General features: G+C 43.0%; 1 protein-coding gene across 1 annotated transcript; it reads right to left on the reverse strand.

Moving 5' to 3' along the window:
* Nucleotides 1-1,119: 1,119 nt before the first annotated feature.
* On the reverse strand, nt 1,120-18,749 carry cables2b (Cdk5 and Abl enzyme substrate 2b). Its single transcript, XM_028994284.1, has 9 exons — nt 18,280-18,749; nt 11,838-11,930; nt 10,079-10,156; nt 8,568-8,676; nt 7,933-8,089; nt 5,967-6,061; nt 4,171-4,277; nt 3,748-3,952; nt 1,120-2,684 (listed from the first exon to the last, which is right to left on the reverse strand). The coding sequence occupies exons 1-9, from the start codon at nt 18,732-18,734 to the stop codon at nt 2,544-2,546; spliced, it is 1,440 nt and encodes a 479-aa protein (XP_028850117.1). The 5' UTR covers nt 18,735-18,749; the 3' UTR covers nt 1,120-2,543.
* Nucleotides 18,750-19,893: the final 1,144 nt, after the last annotated feature.

The raw sequence follows: 19,893 nt of genomic DNA on the forward strand, positions 1-19,893 counted from the left end.
TTTTTTATTTAAACGGTCAAAAGATCATTATAACTGTTTTAATGACAAAGCATCGGAATGTCAGAAAAAAAGTCATGAACTTGTAACAGGTACAGTCAAAAATATATTTATTTGTATTTAATGTCAATTTCTTTGAGAATAACAGGAAAAGTAGTGAGTAGCTAAACATTCAAAGACAGAATAAATACAGGGCCTTGATAACACAATAACAACAACAACATTAATAGTAACAATAAGCCTCATCATGACTAAGTTGGAACATGAAAAAAAAAAATTCAATATAATTAATTTGCTTTTTTTCAAACAGATTAAGAAGATGCATACTGCAATGGAATACAAATACATCATTTTTATTGATGCACGACTAGAAGACGGTCTACAGTAAAAAAGACCCAGTACCAAATCACCATTGCAAATGTGAATGTGTGATCCAGCCCAATTGATTTCTGTCTCTACCCTGCCATGGCAACACCTGATTAATTCATATATTTGGTCAAAAATCTGATCACAGTCAAGAGGATTACATTTACAAAAGTAGGAGTGGTTGGCATCGCAATGTCACCTCAGCTGCTCTACAGGCACTTAACTGGCAACTGTCACATATATCCATACACACACACACACACACACACACACACACACACACAGTTTTTTACGCGTAACACATACTTGGGTAAACACACTTTGTACGATAAGCACTTTGTACAATTTCCCTTTTTGAAGAAAAAGAAATGTTTAAATACCCAGGATCCGGATCCCATTGCAGGTGAATATTAAAGGTCTACATTACTATTGACATCTGATCATTTTGCTGGGGGTTAGGCCTTCCCAAAAATGTTAGAAGGCAAAAGATTGATAAAAATAGAAAAACAAAACACAATTCCTACTTCCTTCGATTGTCTGGCTACGCAACCCAGTCAGACCAGTTGCAATCGACACTGGAGGCCCAAACTTAACCCAACATGTGATAACGCAAGGAAATGCAAAGACCTATATTCATGATATTTTAAAAGCACTTGTGTAAGTCACTCTGGATAAGAGCCTCTGCCAAATGCTGTAAATGTAAATGTTGCGGCACAGCTATGTGTGGGTTGGCTTCACATAAATCAACAGGTAAAATACACAAATACTATTTATTTATCAGGACACAAAATAACTATATAGTTATAATGGTACATCCCACACAAAAATTCATGATGCTTACGACAGCTTCCTTTGTGCTATTTTGATTGTTATTGCTCTGTTGAAAAAAGTATGGCGCTATTTAGGATATACATGACTAAAATCCTGCACCAATCTTCTAATCTTCACAAGTGGGAGTATGAATAAATACAGTTGTGTATTAAAATATCCACCAACAAACCCCTATCAAACTACTTATATCATAAAGTGCAATTATAGAAATATGTCTTGGGCACAATAACAGCATGATGACCAAGGAAAATATTGCAATATTACATACTATAAATAGTATTACATATTCTTTATATGTTGTGTATATATGTCTATATGTGTATCATTAAAATGTATAACAAATGCAGTTGACCAATTTCTTCATGAAATAATAATGTAAAATGTTTTATATTACATTTTTGTATATGATGCTATGTTACATGTTTATGGATTACAATGTATTTGTAATTCACCAGAGTAGGAATGACAGTGTCTAACTCTGGTCACATTAAACAGACATTCTAATATTCACTACTGAGGAAATAGGAAACACTGCTAAAGTCACTCACTTACTGAACGGAAACATTAAAAGTGGCATTGGAGAACGGGCATTAGGGCAGCACCATAAATGTGCAGCAAATATTATCTCTAACATAGAGCATGTGCTTCAAGATACACTGCCTTAGATCAAGACTTGGAAGAATTGTAAGAAAAAAAATAAACTTTGGTTAAAATTGAGTTTGCACATACATGCTTATATTTCAGTGTAATGTAGTGAGAAGTGTAAACCCCTAAATAAGAAAGTGCTCCACACAAATATATATACTGTAATCAGGTAAAAAAAATAAAAATAAATAATATTTCAATAGGATTTAAAAATATCTATTTGGAAAATAAATTTCTCTCTCTGTCACATACACACATTAAGAATCTGGGAAATATATTTCCTCAAACAATATGAAATATTGTGTCTGGAAGCTCACACAGTTAAAAAGCCCTATGGAGCTTAATGAATGATTTCATAATGAGGTCATTATGGTGCTTCTGCGAAAAAAAACTTTAGGGCTCTCAAAAGCCGTCGAGTGATCTCTGACCTTATCAAGCTATCAGCAACATCAATGGCTTTATTCAGAGATACGCACATTTTATCTCTAGATTCGGTGTAGGCAATCAATCACTTGATGGTCAAACGAATGGTTAGTAAAGTCATTTGTTTGATTAAGAATCGAACAAAGGTCGGGAAGAAAACTGGACAGGCTGTCTCCCCTCCAGCTGCTTCATTTCACCAGCAGAGGGCGCCATGTGTACATGTCTTCAGTGCTGCTTAATGTAAAAAGACCTGGAGAGAGGCAGGGAAGGCCGTGCCTGGATCAGGTCTGCTGGACCAGCCGGCGGTAGTGGGGCAGCACCTTGCTCTCCGGCAGGTAAAGTGCCATTTCCAGGGCCACCAGGACCGTGAACTCAAAGACGATCAGTTCCCGTCGACCTATGCGAAACCTCTCCTCCAGTTTCTGAAAGAAGAATACGGTTAAAGTTAGAACCTGCAGGTCCCATCAGAAGTATAAAGAAGAAGACTGTCATTAGTTCTTTGGTAAATGTATGCCACCAACACGTTTCTCCATTTGTAAGAGAAGAGAAAGAATGTTGGATGTTTGATATTTAAAATAAATTGAAAGCCTCTTGAATGAACCATTGTCTGGGCAACTAAGGGAACTTGAGAGGAGGGAACCGGCGTAATCGATACAATCGTTATTTTATTTACTGTATCTGTATACTGCAGGGGAGGACACAGAGCTTGAACAGCACAGTCTGTACTAAGAAACAAATGGTACAATATGCTCCTGATACCCACTTAACCCTTACAGCTTAGAAATGCGCTGCATCACAGCATGCGGTAATCACACCACAACAGGAGGCCATTCCCAGATTAGGGAAAAACAGGGTCTGGGGGAGGTGATGGGGCTAACTGGATCGGTGGCGGTGAGCCCCAATGTGACGCTTTTCAGGTAAGTGTAACGCATTCAACAGGGCACAGGGAACAAACAAAGGTAAAAATGATGATTGACAGGACAAAGATGGGACACGGCAGTGAAACATTTATACTACGCAAGTCTGACAGCGGAAGTTTGGAAGTAATATGGATTTTTCAAGAACCTCAGATTAAACACCTAATATACACACATGGCAGGACAAAGACTTTTCAATCAACACTTGGTCAGGGCCAAGATAATCATGGCCAAAGTAATCAAGTGTCGGACCATAAGACTGCAGAGTGATGCGGAGTATAAACCATATGAAATTGATTATCAGACACTTCTCATTGTAATACGCTGATGTGCATGCACTCTCTGTGATATGGAGGCAGCCTGTTCAAGATCTGGATGGCGAGGTTGGCTCTGTGACCTTGATAAGTCGTGTATGTAAAAACTGAAGGAGGAAGAGGAACCTAGAGGAAGACCTATCAAGTATAAAATGAACATAGACCTCCTCACAAATTGAAAAGAACGAATTATAGACCCGTTAATTTCAGTAAGAGGAGTTTGCGTGGAATGTCGGGCGGCGGAACGGACTCACATCAATCAGCTGCTTGACCTCCTGCTTCTTGAGGTCGCTGCTGATCTTGGCGGCGAGGAGCACGCACGTGGCCGCCACCAGCTTGCGGTTCTGCTTGTTCAGCCGTCCATGTAGCACCAGCTTTTCAAAGTAGACGAACGCCATCGCCACTGTCACCGGCTGCAGATTAAACTCCTCGCTCACAGTGCGCATTTCTCTCTTTAGACTGGACACACACACACACACACACACACACACAAAATGTCAGAAAGAAGCTCGATCTCTGCAGCTGTGTTCCTAGTCTACGTTCTAGGCCATCTGCGTATTTGAAAACTGGAAGCGGATTAATATCCGACAGTGAATCGGGGGGATTTGTGTGAACAGAGTGAACTGCAGCTGACTCCACAAAGATCAGCGCGTCCGTGAGCGGGAGAAGAGCTCTACCTCCTGATCTTGCTGAGGGTCAGCTTGATGTGAGGAAACTTCTCCTTAAATGTCTCGTTCATGTCCTTCTTCAGGTCTGATGGCTTCACGTACTCAATCACTGTTGTCTGGGGTAGAAAGACAATTACGGATTAAAAAACAAAAATGTAAAAATGTACAAAATGAAGATGACCTGAGACGTATCATTCAATAGATCACACTACTGAAACGGAGCCTGTTGCACCTGCCATGAAATCCCAGTCTACCCTGCAGTAGCCTGACATCAGTGCTGACGCTAAAACCCACAGGGCGGCACACACTATCCAGCGTAGTGAAGCTTGCGGGCTATATATAGCACTGGGTAGCATTAGTGCGCGGCTTTGTGACTGAGCCGCTTTTATTAGCCCCGCAGCACGCTGTGACGTCGTGGCTTGGAAGGGTCTGCGGGTTAGGAGGCAGCCAAGCCTACTAGAGATAGGAAAGAAGCCAAAAATCCTCACACTCTTTCCCTTCGGCCCTTTCTCCCTTCACGTAATGGCATTCGATGGAAAGGTTGTGTGCGACAGCCTTAAAAGGGACAATATGAGTGTTAGAAGAGCTTTTCTCTGAGGTAGCATTGCATGACTAACTGTTAGGTGGGATCAACCACCGCATGCTGCATGCGCTTCATGACCCCCAGCTCAGAATGAAGATGGAAGAGAGAACTCTGAGTAAGCCATGAGTCAGTTCAGCAAACAAACTCAGTAATAAAAGTCAAGTGCTTACTTGGTGTGAAAAGAAGGAAAAAAAGAGAACCTGCAGACTTAAAGGCTTCTGTGGTGAGAAACTTTGGTGTCTACATTTACATTTATATTTACAGCATTTATCAGATGCCCTTATCCAGAGTGACTTACAACCAGTAGTTACAGGGACAGTAACCTGGAGCAAATTAGGGTTAAGTGTCTTGCTCAGGGACACAATGGTAGTAAGTGGGGTTTGAACCTGGGTCTTCTGGTTCATAGGCGAGTGTGTTACCCACAAGGCTACTACTACCCTGTCTATAGGGAATGTGCTGAAAAATGAAGCACTGATAAAACTTGAAATATGACAAACACATCTGTAAACAGTAAAACTACAGTGCTTATAGTTAATTAATACATTCAGCATTAACAAACAATACATTTGAATATATTTTTGACAGATCAGATGAGGAACAATTCTGACAGAGAGAGAGGAAGTCAGAGAGGACCAGGTTCGAGATAATGGGAGTGAGTGAATGGGGGAGACAGACACCCATGGAGGGAAAAAAAGACAAAGAAGGAAGTGAAAGCCCAAATAACAACTGAAACAAACAAACAAAAAAACAGTGTTACTATGAGTGCAACTAAGAATCAGATCAAGTGACAAAGGAAATATGACAGCAAGACTATCATCTGCATCATGATGGTCTGTGTCCCCCAGGGGTTTTCATTGCTTTTTAGTGGACCATTATTTTCAGTAAATGCAAGAGCTGCGATTGGCTGAATCAGTCAGATTAAACAGCTCAATGAGCGTGAACAATATTTTTTCCAGCATATATCAGGTTGTCGGTTTGACTACCAAACCACCAAGGGTCCACTGAGGTCCCCTTAAGCAAAGTACCCTGGATTTTAAAGGCATTTTCACTTGACTGTGTGGCCACTGCCATTCAAGCTCAAAAATTGCACTAATATGAGCTCAAGTTAAATGATCCATCCCTCTGTCGTACTGTATTATCTCTCTCCTCGGGTTACTTCTCGACCAGCCCGCCCCTTTCAGTTTTTACATCTGCTTTTTCACCTCCTTTGTTGCTCTCGTACCATGTAGGAGGCGAAGATTAGCACTCTCCTGTGCTTCCCACACGGCCACTGGGGGTCACTCAACAAGTTGGGGTCATAATCTGCATCATCCAGACCTACACAGACAAATCAAGAACATGGATCACATTTAGGTTCTATTTTTGTGTTTTAAGAGGTTTAAGTGAACCAAATGAACACAAAGTCACAGGTTCGACCCCCACTTACTACCATTGTGTCCCTGAGGAAGACACTCCAGGGGGACTGTCCCTGTAACTACTGATCGCAAGTTGCTCTGGATAAAGGCGTCTGATAAATACTGTAAATGTAAATGTTGTGCAGAAGATGCAGGAGAGATGGCTTGAACCCACCTGCCAGCCATCTGTCTATGTCACTGAGCACAAACAAGCTATTTCACAGATATAATTATGGAACTGTCACACAAACAAACACAGACACACTCAAGCTCATTGTTATTCCTTTGTGAGGACCTAAAGTAATATGCATATGCCTTATAAATGTATTAGAAATGTGCAACTACCTCCATGTAAGCATATTTTTGTAAACCGTTATCTATCATGTAGTCCTAACCACACCTGTGTTTCCAACGCATTTATAATTTTGGGCTTTCTTGTTTTGGAGAGGACATTTGGTTCTTACTAAGATATAAATACCACACACACACAGCTGAGCTATTAACACAGGGTTACTAAATTTGGTAGTGAGAGCAGACAATGATCATCATCATACACACACACAGAGAAACAGACACACTAACACACATACATGCTACTTGGTGTATGGTTCACCAAAGATTGCAAAGTGACAAATGTTTGCTTGTTCATTTTTCACAAACACACAAGCACATACACACACACAGCTTCAGAGATGTGATAATGACCATCTGTGACAGGATGACTGATGCTGCCCTCCTCTTTCACACACACATTCATATAACGATTATTATTCAGTCTCAGCCACATACACACACACACACACACACACACACACACACACACCTTTAACACCACAGACCCTTCTTAACCATCCTCTGACGATAATTGTTTTGCTCAGCCTGATTTCTCTCCACTCCAGTGTTGAGGTGTGTTATTGGGTGATTTAATGTTATTGTTGTGATTGTGTGTGCTGGATAATTTAGCGGCCCGGTGTCGAGCAACTGGCTTCATGTGCAGGTTGTGTAGTGGTTGAGTATGTTGGGGGATTTAATGGGCAGGTCTGTTTACAGGGTAGAACTGCACATGGTAAGTTAACCCATAAGAACCCTTGGAGACAAATATCGCACTGTCAGGTGAGCAGCACTGGCTTCCTCTCTCACCGCTTCCCAATGGTCCTCATCCCTTGTTCCCACTCTACAAAGGGTCCCCCTGTGTCCAAGTCAGTGTTCTGTTCCAAGTCTAAGTCCTGTTCCTCGACCCTGCACTGCTGTGAGTTAGCTTTGCTGTGTGACAGCACAGTGGAGTGGACGTAGGTGTCTGTGTTAAATGGCCCTGGTCGTAGTCTGTGCATTTGTGGTCAGTGTCCTTGTTCCTCCCTTTGTCTAGGTCTGCATGTGCCTCCTGTGTCACAGGCCTGTTCCCTGGGTATTCGTCCCCATGTCAACCTTCTCCACTCCCTGTATCCCACTGGTTTACAGTCCCAGTTTCCTGTCTGTTTTCAGTAGAAGCCATGTCCTACATCTCTGTTCTTGGTGTATCTTTCTATTGGTAACTTCTGAAAATAAAGTTCCCATGAAATCATCTTAAAAATGCCTGTGTGCCTGTATGGCACGTAGGAGAGAGCAATCCCATTAAACTGTAGCACCCCATCCAATAATTAATTGTTTAATAGAACATTTAACCTGTTTTGACCACATTTCTTGACTAAGCTGACATTTTTAGAAAATATTGTTGTGAGATATATGCCATGTTGTTATGGCTGTTATGGTGGTTGGTTGAATAATGTAGACTCGGGGGGTTGAACAGTTCCATACCGAGGTCCAGGCCTACGGTGCTGTTGAGTCTGGATGAGGCGTTGCTGTGGGGGAGGCTGTTTCGGGAGTAGGGCATCTGCAGGGTGTAGTCCACCGAGGCCTGCTTCTGTCGCACCAGTGCGTTGGTGGGGTAGAGGAACTGGGCATACGACACCGTCTAAGACACAAATGCACACACTCACATACTCAATGCACTGGCAGGGACAAATAGCACAACACCACAACAAAATGTTTATATCAAGGAACATCGCTTGAATATTATTTATGCAGCATATGATCAGTGTAAAAATAAATTACAGATTGTGTATAAATATTATTCATTACAACCATTTATTATGTACGGCTATATCTCTGTATTATACATAAATAAAAATTATACATTAATAACAGTTTGAATAATGGAATAATCACAATATATCAGAAAATATATCACCAGAACCCAAATATGTATTGAACTAAGTTCTAGAATCATTTTATTGTCAGTATAGCGAATTTATACTCTCCTGCTAGCAATGTTCAACACAAAAGAAGAACTGCTCTATACCTTTTGACTTCACTCAAATTGTAATTCATTGTTCAGCTCTATCATTAACATATGTTGAACCTGTATGTGTGATGGATGTGATGGGTCGTACCTTGCCATAGGCCTCGAGCTCCAGTCCCTCCAGCCCAGGAAGCATCTCCAGCATGGGGGAAATCCCTCCTGAGGAGTGTCTCCTCCGAGAAACGTCCAGCCGTGGGTCACTGACAAAAAAAAGGAGAAAAAGAAAAGAGAATTAGGGATGACAACTTCTGTTTCATTTCTAAGTAATTATACAATGCCGTGGAGAGACTAAAAGAGCTTTAAATGAACTGTGGATTAACATTCTGACTCAGGCAGGCGGACAGATCCTGGTCTGAAGTGCTTCTTTAAATTCATGAATGCAGAATGAGGGTCACATTGTGTCATAGGGAAGCAAATCACACATATTCACATGACCTTGAGACAGAGAAATAAAGACAAACTCTGATGTGGCCACACAAAGATATGCATCACACCCATATGCTCAAACAGAGACATACAAATACACAACCATTAATGTACAAAAACACACAACATATGAAGAAGTGCTCATCCACAAAGCTCACCTCATGTAAATCACCTCCTCTGTTCAAATAATCTCCTTCCCTCATTCTCTGTCCCTCTCCTCTCCGAACTCTAACAGACATCGTCTCGCCAGCGGATCTGCAGCATGGCGTCTGTGAGATCCCTCTTTCATAACTGGCAGATGTGCTGACCGGGCCATCCTGTCTCATCAACCCCTTGTCCTGCCCCTGCAGCCCCCCGTTACGTCTCACTGTCCCACCCCCACCGCCCCATCAGCTGAGGCCAAGAGAAAATCCTTCTGTTGCGTAACTCACAGCTGATGAGCAACTTCCCATAAACAAGGAAGAAGGACGGAAAAGGGGGGAGGGGGTGACAAGATGTGTTTATTTATTTTATTTTTTTTCGCGTCTGGATGGAGGGAATATGTCAAAAGGCCAAGGTCTCCAGTCCAAAGATCCTCCCAGCAGCCACCGAGCTTCATTTTTTCTCATCAGATTCCTCTTGCCTCTCTTTTCCCACATCAGCTCCATCCCCATATGAAAACAGAGGCCCATAGAGGCGTCTCTCTTAAAACCAGCAAAAATACCATCATGTACCCCAGCAACAGGAAATGCCAGACAAACAAGTGTAATTCACAGGGAAAAAGCAGACAACATGGGGACATGGTGAACACTAAACAGACAAGAGAGGAGCACATCTCTCATCCAACACGGGAAACCACAGTATTGCTTAGATTTCAGAGGACAGAAAACAGAAAAAAATACAAGAGACAACGAGACAAAGAAAACCTACAAAAAGAAGAGCTAAAGAAGAGCTAAAAAAGAGATAGAACAAGCAATGAAGGGAGAAAAGACAATGAGGGAAGTGTCATGAGAGTTTAGAAGATTGGTTGAGGGTTGAGAATAGCAGGAAAGCAGTCAAGAAAATAAGAATGAGAATGAAAAGTTGAGAAGACAAAGAAAAGAAAAGTCACAGTCCAGATGATTCCGATGATGAGACAAGTGTAGAAGAAGCCAGATAACAGTTGCAATGCGAAGCCAACAGAACAGATCAATGTACCTGATGATTATACTTTCTCCGTATGGCAGAACTGAGAAGGCAGCACACAGGGAGCGTTTGGCACAGATGAGGACGATTCTGTAACACACATACAGATATACATTTTTCACAGGCTCAAAAAAGTACAAATGTATTATGGATTTTTAAAAGTGTGCACACCACTTTTTATGTGATGTAAAAAAAGAGACTACAATAATGTTAACCCCCCTTAACATGATTTACAACCTGTATATTTCAAACAAACATGTTATAGGCAAAATATGAACATTGAGTAGGGGTTGAAGTACCTTTTGATTTTACATTTAAAGTAAAGTGATTGAAGATTGTCCTCTGCATTTAATCCATCACCCTGAGTGAGCAGTGGGCAGCCATGACAGGCGCCCGGGGAGCAGTGTGTGGGGATGGTGCTTTGCTCAGTGGCACCTCAGTGGCACCTTGGCGGATTGGGATTCGAACCGGCAATTGCGAGGGCATCTCTTATGGTCACCCCAAAGATTTCTATCAGACGGATGAAGGCTTTTTTTCAAGGGGCAATGGTGGTCTAGCGGTTAAGTAATCGGAAGATTGCCGGTACGAATACCACTAAGCAAAGCACCGTCCCCACACACTGCTCCCTGGGCGCCTGTCATGGCTGCCCACTGTTCACCAAGGGTGATGGTTAAAGGCAGAGGACACATTTCGTTGTGTCACCGTGTGCTGTGCTGCAGTGTATCATAATGACAATCACTTCACTTCAAATGTGAGTGGTTTTGCGAACTGTTCAGAATTCTCTCCAACATGACCAAAGGCCCAGTTCACAAAAATCTCACATTTTAAGAGGGGTCTATACCCTGTTATACCCATTGCATCTGTAAACTACATTACACAAAAAGTCACTGAAAGGTAATTTGTAACAGACACACACACACACACAAACACACTCATGTTCAGATGTTTACCAGTAATGGTCAAGGAGTACTGGTAACCTTTCAATAGGCAGTTCTGGGACATTATGGGTGTTTTGGAAGTACGGTGACTGTGCAACCTGGAAGAAGTACGTACCAGCATGTTGTAGGAACTTCTATATTTTTTTTAAACCCCAATTGCTCTGTGCTTTTTCTCAGACACCACTGTTTGCTCGCCCTGTAAAATGCTGGGTTATTTTCAGAGTTTTCTCATCGATGACTCCTTGGGAAAAGGAGTCACGGAAGAAATGGCTGCAGAAACCTTTTTAGTGTTGGCAGGGTGACTGAGGTTAAAGAGAAATATCACGTAAAATGTATAATTTCACCTGTTCAATCAACGGCATTAGGAAGGACACCAATCTACAATGGACTCCTTGGCTGATGGTTGAGAATATTGCTTTCCAGTTTTGGAAGTAAAATTTGCTGCAATACGGTGATTTTTAGTGAAAAAAAAAACAAAACAAAAAAAGAACGGATGGATGATGGAGACAATAGAGGTGATTAAGATTTGACTGAATGTCATTTCATATATCCTATAAAAGGCAAATGGATAAAGATTTTTTAAAGTAATGTGACATCACAACACTAAAGTTCTCTGTGGAGAACTGCCTGCACTCATCTGATGTAAATCCTGCATAAATCCACCTCAGCTGAATAACAGTTGGTGCTTAGGCCCAATGCTATAAAGCAGATGGTCCTCTCTCTCATGCACACACAAATACAAAACTTTACATTTATTATGTATCAATGACCAACCAAGGCACCTACAGTCGCTCATCTGCACATGCATAGACAGACACACACACACTTCTCACCTGCTGCCTCTTGTGTCATACTGTCTCATGTTCTTGATGAAGTGGACCTTCTTTACTGGCCGGGGTTTGGGTGAACCGGACAGGTTACGGGACCTGGGGACAGGAAGAAAAGGAGTTTAGCCACCACCGGCATGTGATTGACTGCCATTCCTCCAGATCACATGGCTTCAGGTGTTAATGGGCCAGCAGATCAGGATGTCATGGAAAGTGCTTTTGAATCAAGGCTCTTTTTAAGTGGGGAGTATTGGTGGGTGAACACTGAGTGAACTGACCTTCGTAGTCTTCTTCAAAATCCTTATCTAATCTGATTTTGTTCTCATTTATTTCCCTGCCAAAAAAGCTGCCATTGTGTCTCCTAAAGCCAAATCAGAACCTGAACTGCAAGGTCATTCAAGTCATTTTGTTCTCCATTCATCTGAAAAACTATTAAGGCTTAAGCAGGACATCTTGAAATCCGTTGCTGATTTGCTGTTCTGCCACATGCTGAATTGGATTTTCAGCGCCAGAGGGCTGACCAGTGTATTTTCACACGTGACTCACTGAGGAGAACAGCAAACAAGCAATTACGAGCGGCTGCACCAAATTTGGACCTTACAGTGAGTTGAGCAGCCCACGAATAGCCCTTCATCATGTGGGATTTTCATCCACAAGGTCCCAAAACAAGTCCCAAATGTCCTCCTGCTATTTCCTGCTCCACGTTGCATTCTGATACGCGCCACATAACATGGGAAAAATTCTGCTGTGGGATCTTAATACTTTTGGAAGCACGACCAAAACAAACATAAACAATGATGGGAAAAAATGCATAGCCTCGCTCTGACCGTGGCTGGGCAATGAGACCTCTGACTGACTGAACAGGGCAAGACGTGAACTCTTTTTTGTCAGAAATGTACAGTAAATTATTATTTTTTTACCGTATAGCAGTCCAATTTTGGTTTTATATTATTATACATATTCACTACACATGATTAACTATGCTTCATCCTTTTTGCCCCCCCCCCATAAATCATTGTCATCACTATTTAAATATGGTCTATGGTTAAACAGTACTATCGTATATCTGCTTCAGTTATCATTTTAGGTTAGATTTCATCCTCTTGGTTCCATTCCAGCCAAAGTTGGGAGTCTCAGTGCAATTTGTGTGTAAATTTAACTCATTCAAGCTGTCATCATGTTTCCTCAGCTTTAGTACATATCAGATAGAATGAAATTCCGGCCCATGTATTTAGTTACCCACAGTCCCATTTTTAAGCCCTTATTGCATAAAAAGGAATAAAAAGAAAGGTTCATGCAAACAGCTTTGTTTCTACTTCTGAGAAGAGATCTAAAATATTTAGGCTAATGTCGCTCCTGGCTAAAGCGGTTGCGTCATACCCAGAGATGTCATGGCGCTCCGCGGCGATTGCGTAACACTTTAGCAGTTGCAATAAAAACGGAAAACACTGAAAGATTTCTGCCACATGCCCAGGGTGTAGTACCGGGTGGCAAACAAACCTTCTGATGTGCTAAAGTCTTACACAACAGTTCTTGCAATGCTGTAACACCCCCCCCACCTTGTCCCATCTGCTGTTTGGTTGGGGGGGCGACTTTATAACACATTTCCATTTAAATCACTGTGATTACAAACGGGAAGTTGAGAGGACAGGGGGCACACAGCTGTGTGTGTGTGTGTGTGTGTGTGTGTGTGTGTGTTCACACAATCTGACTCAAACCAGATTTGTAATCAGCACATCTGGCAACATGACGTGTTACAGAAGAGCTACACATGCAGGCCTTCTGGCTGCCAAAAAGCATGGGCTGCACATATATGTATATATGTATGGATAACATGAAACGTATAGATATAGTATTTAATACATTTTTATCCTTAATGTGTAAATTGTTGCAACACATCTGAAATATGTTTCAAGTGAACAATTTTTTTACAGACATCATAATAAAATGTTTTACATTTCTTTGTATTTTTGGTACATTCACCTATAATTACATTGCTAATTTATATTTACCAGTATGAAACACACACACACACACATGCTTTATAATGAAAAACATCAACTGTGTGAACTATGTACAATTAAACTTTTTATAAATAAGTCACAAAAGTTGTGTGTGGAGATGTTTTTTCAATATCAAGAGTTCTGTTGTTTTCGGGGGAACTCACTCTGCAACAGCCAAGCCCAGATCTCAGTTGATAAGCTGTCAAGCATCTGAAAACCATTTAAGTGCCTGCATTAGCCAAGCAAAACCATCATGCAACAAGGAAGCTGCACTTCCTGGGGTGTCGGGTTGTGTCACGATGTTGCATGTGGACATATTGTGGGGCTGGGGCTGTCGTAGACTGTCATCTGGACTGTCATATTCGCGCACCCGGCTGCTGGACTCCGAGAGGAGATTACAGCGAGATGCTGTGGGGCAGCAGATGCACGCGTCTTTTTTCAACCCTCTTATCCCGGCCCGCCTGCCCTCTGCTCGGTAATCTCTGCCGCGGCGCACAGCCCTTTCTCCAGAGCCGAGGATCAATGGCTGATCTTGGCCTAAAGCCCCAAATGGCTCTCATTGGGCGGTGGGCGGTTCACACCCATGTCACTGGGCTGCTGAGATCTTGCCGATTGGCCGAGCAGCTTTCGATCCAGATTACCTGCAACGTGGCAGCATTCCTTAAACAGGCCACCAGACCGATAAATCGTTCTAAGCCCCAACGCAGCGAAGCTCAGTGTAGATTACAGATTTTGAGTAATCACTCTAAGTATTCATTTATTCCCTGTGCAATACGATTACCAAACAACTATTTTGATACAATTTTTATTCAAAGTAAGTGTATTGTAATAATTTTTTTTATTGTATTGTCTTTTTGTGGTTATATGTCAGGTTATTACACAGCCACAAAAGATTGCTGCAGGACATTTTTCGGAAAAAAAGACCCGTTTGACTGGAATGCCGAACAGGAACATGACCCCAATAACTTGAATGTCATTGTGCCAAATAGAATTAATATTACTTTATATGGCAATGTCACATCCTGTCACTGATCCAGCCTCGTCATAACGAGGCACGGCATTATGTTGCATTTTTGAAAGGCCTTTGGAATGAAACCTACGGTCAAAAAAACCCCAAACAAACAGAATATTGTCAAAATATTGGCCATATTAGTCCATTGGCAACACTAATGTTGCAATGTTGACAAAAAAATGGAACAATGGCCCTCATTTTCCCTTGCTGTTCATGCAGTTCTTCGCTGGGACTGTTCTGGATCTTGCCTGACATCCCGCTCTTCAAAGCCCAGGGAACAACAGGTGTTAGGCAGCGGGACACGGAGAGCAGCTTTGAACTCGGTCAGAACATCTAGGGCTTATGCTACAGTACAGCGGGGGATCAGCGAAAAAAAAAAAAAAAAACAGGGTCGGGGGACAACTGTGGGAAGCCCACAGACACCCAGAAACAGAGAAGTTCCCTAAATACAAAACTATAAAAACTACTGTTAATCTGAGGTCACAGATGCAAGCCACAGCATCCATAATTATTAGTTATTACAGTCTTATTACTATATAGGTGCCAATGTGGCATCTTTTTTGTAATGAATGATATGAGTTATAATCTATATAACTTGGTTTTTGAGTAAATAGGTCTGACAAAATGATTGATTAAGAACAGTTTCTTCCCTCAGACCATCAGTACACTTTCCCTGTCATGCTGCTGAAAACTACACATATAGTGTACAGGCCAAAAGTTTGGACACACCTTCTCATTCGATTGGTAGATTCTCACTGAAGGCATCAAAACTATGAAGGGGCAGTGGTGGTCTAGCGGTTAAGGAAACGCCCCCGTAATCAGAAGGTTGCCGGTTCAAATCCCGATCCGCTAAGGTGCCACTGAGCAAAGCACCGTCCCCACACACTGCTCCCCGGGCGCCTGTTGTGGCTGCCCACTGCTCACTGATGGGTTAAATGCAGAGGGCAAATTTCACTGTGTGCACTGTGTGCTGTGTGTCCAAACTTTTGGCCTGTACTGTATAATTTTTGCGGTATGAAATGCTTTGCACACCTGCGCTACTGGAATACCGTACGGGTCAAAATATTGTATTTAGCTTGTCTTGTTAAGTTGTATTGTTCCTGTTTGCACTTGTGTTTTGTTTTGAGCTGTTCTGATCTGCTCTTGTGTTTTAATTTTTTTACTATGTACTGTGTACATATGTTAAAATAAAAACTTCTACTAAAACTAGTCCCTTGAGTCAGGGTCACAACATTTAAAATGTATTTTAATTATTTAAATCCCAAAGTGTATGATCTTTTTTCCAGCTATGCTTTGCTAATGTATCTACTGTCCCTGGCATGACAGGTCACGGTCAACACTGATGACTGCCAATTCTGGCCTGACCTAGCCAATGACATGACGGCTGGTGACATGACGGAATTAAATGAGCGATTTCGAGGTTAAGGGAGGCCGGCCATTGTAGTGGAAGAAGAGGGGCGGCACAAATAAATGCATAAATTAAGCGTTACTGATCAAATAGAAACACATCAACGGTACCCATTCTTTTCTGCATTTTTCTTAAACTCAAACCTGCCAACTTGTTTCGAACAAATGCCCCCGGGGTGCACTTTCAGACGCGTCACCGTCACCATGGCAGGAATCAATATTATGAGGCGGGACCGGGCTGGCCTGACTGCGTCATTTGTTGATAACTAAATTGGCGGTTTGCCTATCCAGGGTCTATGTTTGCATAAGAAGGAGTGGCCGCTCGACTCCCAGGAGACCTGCAGCATTGCTAAAGCCGTCCTGAACGGCTCAGACTATCAGCACTTACAGCTACAGCGACGCTGACCGTGACTTGGACTGACCCGAGGCAGGTTTGAGATGTGACAGCCACGGATTTGAGTGTTAGCGGCAACATCTTACACCTCAGCCTACAGCGCGACATCGCCTAACGTTTTGGTAGCGGATGAACCAACACCGGCGCCAGAATCGAGCTTTGGCCCAGTCCCAGGCTCACGTTCTGGTTCCCTTCAGCCATGGAGGTGGGACTTCTCGACACGGACAAGTGACACCAACAACAGATGACAAGCACTTCAGTCGCTTCCTGAAGAGTTACAGGATGTAACAAGAGTTAAACACCTAAACTTTTATGCATTATTGATTTTTGTTTCATTTTTGTTTGTTTTTGCCACCTTGTGATATTTCATAATTTAGGGTTCCAATACTGGTAAAATATATAGATCAATATTTACCAGTATGAAATATCACAAGGTGTCATGTAAAATGGGACCAAAAACCAAGCTCCTTGGTTCAATGAAGTGTTCAGAATAAATGGTACAGGCAGCTTAATGGCAGCCTAAGAAATAAGGCAAAAACTCGCCGTGATGATGTGCGAAGTTCGCACCCTGTGTTACCCCGAGCAGGAGGTGACGGCTCTATCGGGGCTTGATTTCCCAGAGGACACCTTAACACAACAAGCATGACCACAAGGCCATCATGTTACACACGATCCAAATCACACGATCCTCACACACACACACCGAAGGGCATAACTCCATGATTTAACACACAAAATTGTCCACTTTCGGAATTCCTTTTTGGTTCTATGTGTGTGTCTGCGTGAAAAGAAATGGATGATTCTGAGATATCTGTGTCAGTTTCACCGATCACTGTTATCCGGGCCGACAAATTCTCACACACTCCCTCTCTTTCAGTAACAGAGGGGTGAAAGTCTCGGTGGGCGAGGGGAAAGGCACCCACCATGGGCAGATGACAGCACACCATTTTGGAGTCACTAAAACCACCAAAGCCACACCAACACCAGGAAACAGCTCGCAAACTGCATGCCAAAAAGTTTGTCTCTTTCTAAATATGATGATGCTCCAATAACACGTTCATTGATTCTAATGGGGTTGAACAACCCTCTACAAGCCTTTTTTTTATATATATATAAAAAATTCTAATACTTTTGTCTTCTTTAAACTAGTGAAAAACGCCAGGAGATCGATATCGGCGGGACTCCGCCCTCCGTTAGAATAAACCGCGGCGCGCGCGGACACGCCCGGAATGGATGGCAGGCGACGCGGTTGCGCAACGACGCCAGGAAGGCGTCGGGAAGTTCACACCGACGCGCCACGGTTCTCCACAAGCCACGGTTCGCATCAAAGAAAAGGGGGGATGAGGAGATTAAAAAAAGGGAAAAAAAGCAACGCGCGCTTCTGCGGTTGCCGCGACTTTCCGTCCGGTTATAAAAAAAAAAAACTTTTGAACTTTTGCGCGCAGCACGTTTATCGGCCGTCTTGTGTTAAAGTCTTTGGGTAAAAAAACAAAACAAAACACAAAAAGCCGAAATAAACTACACGGAAGTGGCAGATAAGCGTGCGCAGCTAACGGCGCGCCCGACAGATAACGGAGCGCAAGCCGAGGCGAATAACATCAATAATTCAGCAAGAGCCGCAGCTCGCCTCACCTCGTCCGAGAGTCCACGGAGTTGCAGCTGTGCACGGACAGCAGCGTCGGGGACTTCCGAGGACCGACCGGGGACGGCTGGAGGCTGGCGGGGGACAGCAGGTTCCCCTGCGACGAGAACGAGCCTCTCCCCCTCGCCGCGAACGTCTCCGCGGCGCTGGCGTCGTCGAAGCCGGAGTCCGACGGCAGCACCAGAATTGGCGGGACGCCGAGGACTCCGACCCTGGCGCCGGGGCAGCTGGCGGAGGCGGACAGGTGCTGGAAGGTCCCGTAGCTGCTGGACGCGGGTGACAGCCCGGCGCGCTGGACGGGCCGTCCGTCCAGAGAGATGTTGCTGAGGAAGAGGAGGGCCGCCTGCCGCCTGCGCGCGTCCCGGCTCTTGCGCAGGTGCTCCTTCTGCGGCTTGCTGCCATCGCCGCTCAGCGCGCAGTGCGCACTGCAGGCAGCAGCCGCCATTCTCAAGTGAGGCGCGGGCGGCATTCCGCCCGGCGAGACGCGCGGAGGCCACGCCCACCGGAGCGCCATTGGACGGGGGGGAGGTATTATGCTAAATAGGCGTCGCATCGACGAATGTGACTGGTCGAGCAAATTTTGTTAAAGACAAGCCCCTCCCCTTGCAGACCACGCCCTCTATACAGGGTTTTCCCTGCAAAATTTCGTTTTACATTTCCAGTCAAAAATAAAGACGCACCTACTCATTTGTGAGTCTTGTTTTTTTAGTACATTACAGAACAAAACATAGGACTATGAAAGAACACACATGAGGTTATGTAAGAAATAAAAAATAGCAAATAAGGTAAAAAGTAGGGATGGAACTTTTATTCATCTAATTAATTAGAGGCTTTGTAATGAATTAATCTCAATTAATCACATTTAGTCGCATAAGCAAATTTGCCACAAACTACTGTTTTTTCATAGAAAAGGGTTTTAGTGGGTGACAATCAAATAATAGACATGGACATAAATATTATTGAGTCAAGCTATTTTAATTACTGGAAAAACATGTATTTAAAGTGCATGTCAATTCCAAACAGAAAAACAAAAAGAACTGTCTTTCAATAAATAAAAAAATCAACATAAAGTTTCCAAGGAAGAAATATAAAAGGTAATTTGACCGGGCCTTCAGCTTGCTTGCTAAACGCAATCCCATAATGCAATGTGCACTGGGCTAATAAACTCAGTGCACTACGCATTGAGCTTGCACAGAGCTTTGGTGATGGGCAAAATTTTTAAGCACCATTGGAGCTACATTGACTTTTAAAACTTGTCAGATGGGCCAGGCCAGCTCCAGATGCAGACTGAAGATGAAACTTTTAGTGGGAAATGTGTTGCTAATCAGCCTTCACTTTGAAGAAAGGCTTGCTAAACCAAGAAAGAAATGAGCAGGTTGGATGTAAATAGTTGAATGGTGCATGTTGAGTTGGGGTTAAACACAGTTTAGTGTAGGTGGGTGGTAAGGCACTGTGTCCATCGCCTGGTGCCAGAGAATAAGAGCAGTAAGACCAGTAAGCCAGATGTGGCCCGCGGGCCGTAGTTTGCCCACCCCTGCTTTGAAGCATGAAAAAAGAATTTGCATCAATGTGAGTATGTGTGTACAGATTCAGACAGAGCACAT

The sequence above is a fragment of the Denticeps clupeoides genome, chromosome 10 (genome assembly GCF_900700375.1).
Source record: "Denticeps clupeoides chromosome 10, fDenClu1.1, whole genome shotgun sequence".
Lineage (NCBI taxonomy): Eukaryota > Metazoa > Chordata > Actinopteri > Clupeiformes > Denticipitidae > Denticeps > Denticeps clupeoides.

What these genes read in the sequence shown, in the direction of transcription:
- cables2b (XM_028994284.1), bottom strand. Translation starts at nt 18,734, where the DNA reads ATGGCGGCTGCTGCCTGCAGTGCGCACTGCGCGCTGAGCGGCGATGGC. An exon ending in AGCTCGAGGCCTATGGCAAG is followed by an intron (nt 8,090 to 8,567) that starts GTACGACCCATC and finishes TTTGTGTCTTAG; the next exon opens with ACGGTGTCGTATGCCCAGTT. An exon ending in ACCCTCAGCAAGATCAGGAG is followed by an intron (nt 3,953 to 4,170) that starts GTAGAGCTCTTC and finishes GTGTGTGTCCAG; the next exon opens with TCTAAAGAGAGAAATGCGCA.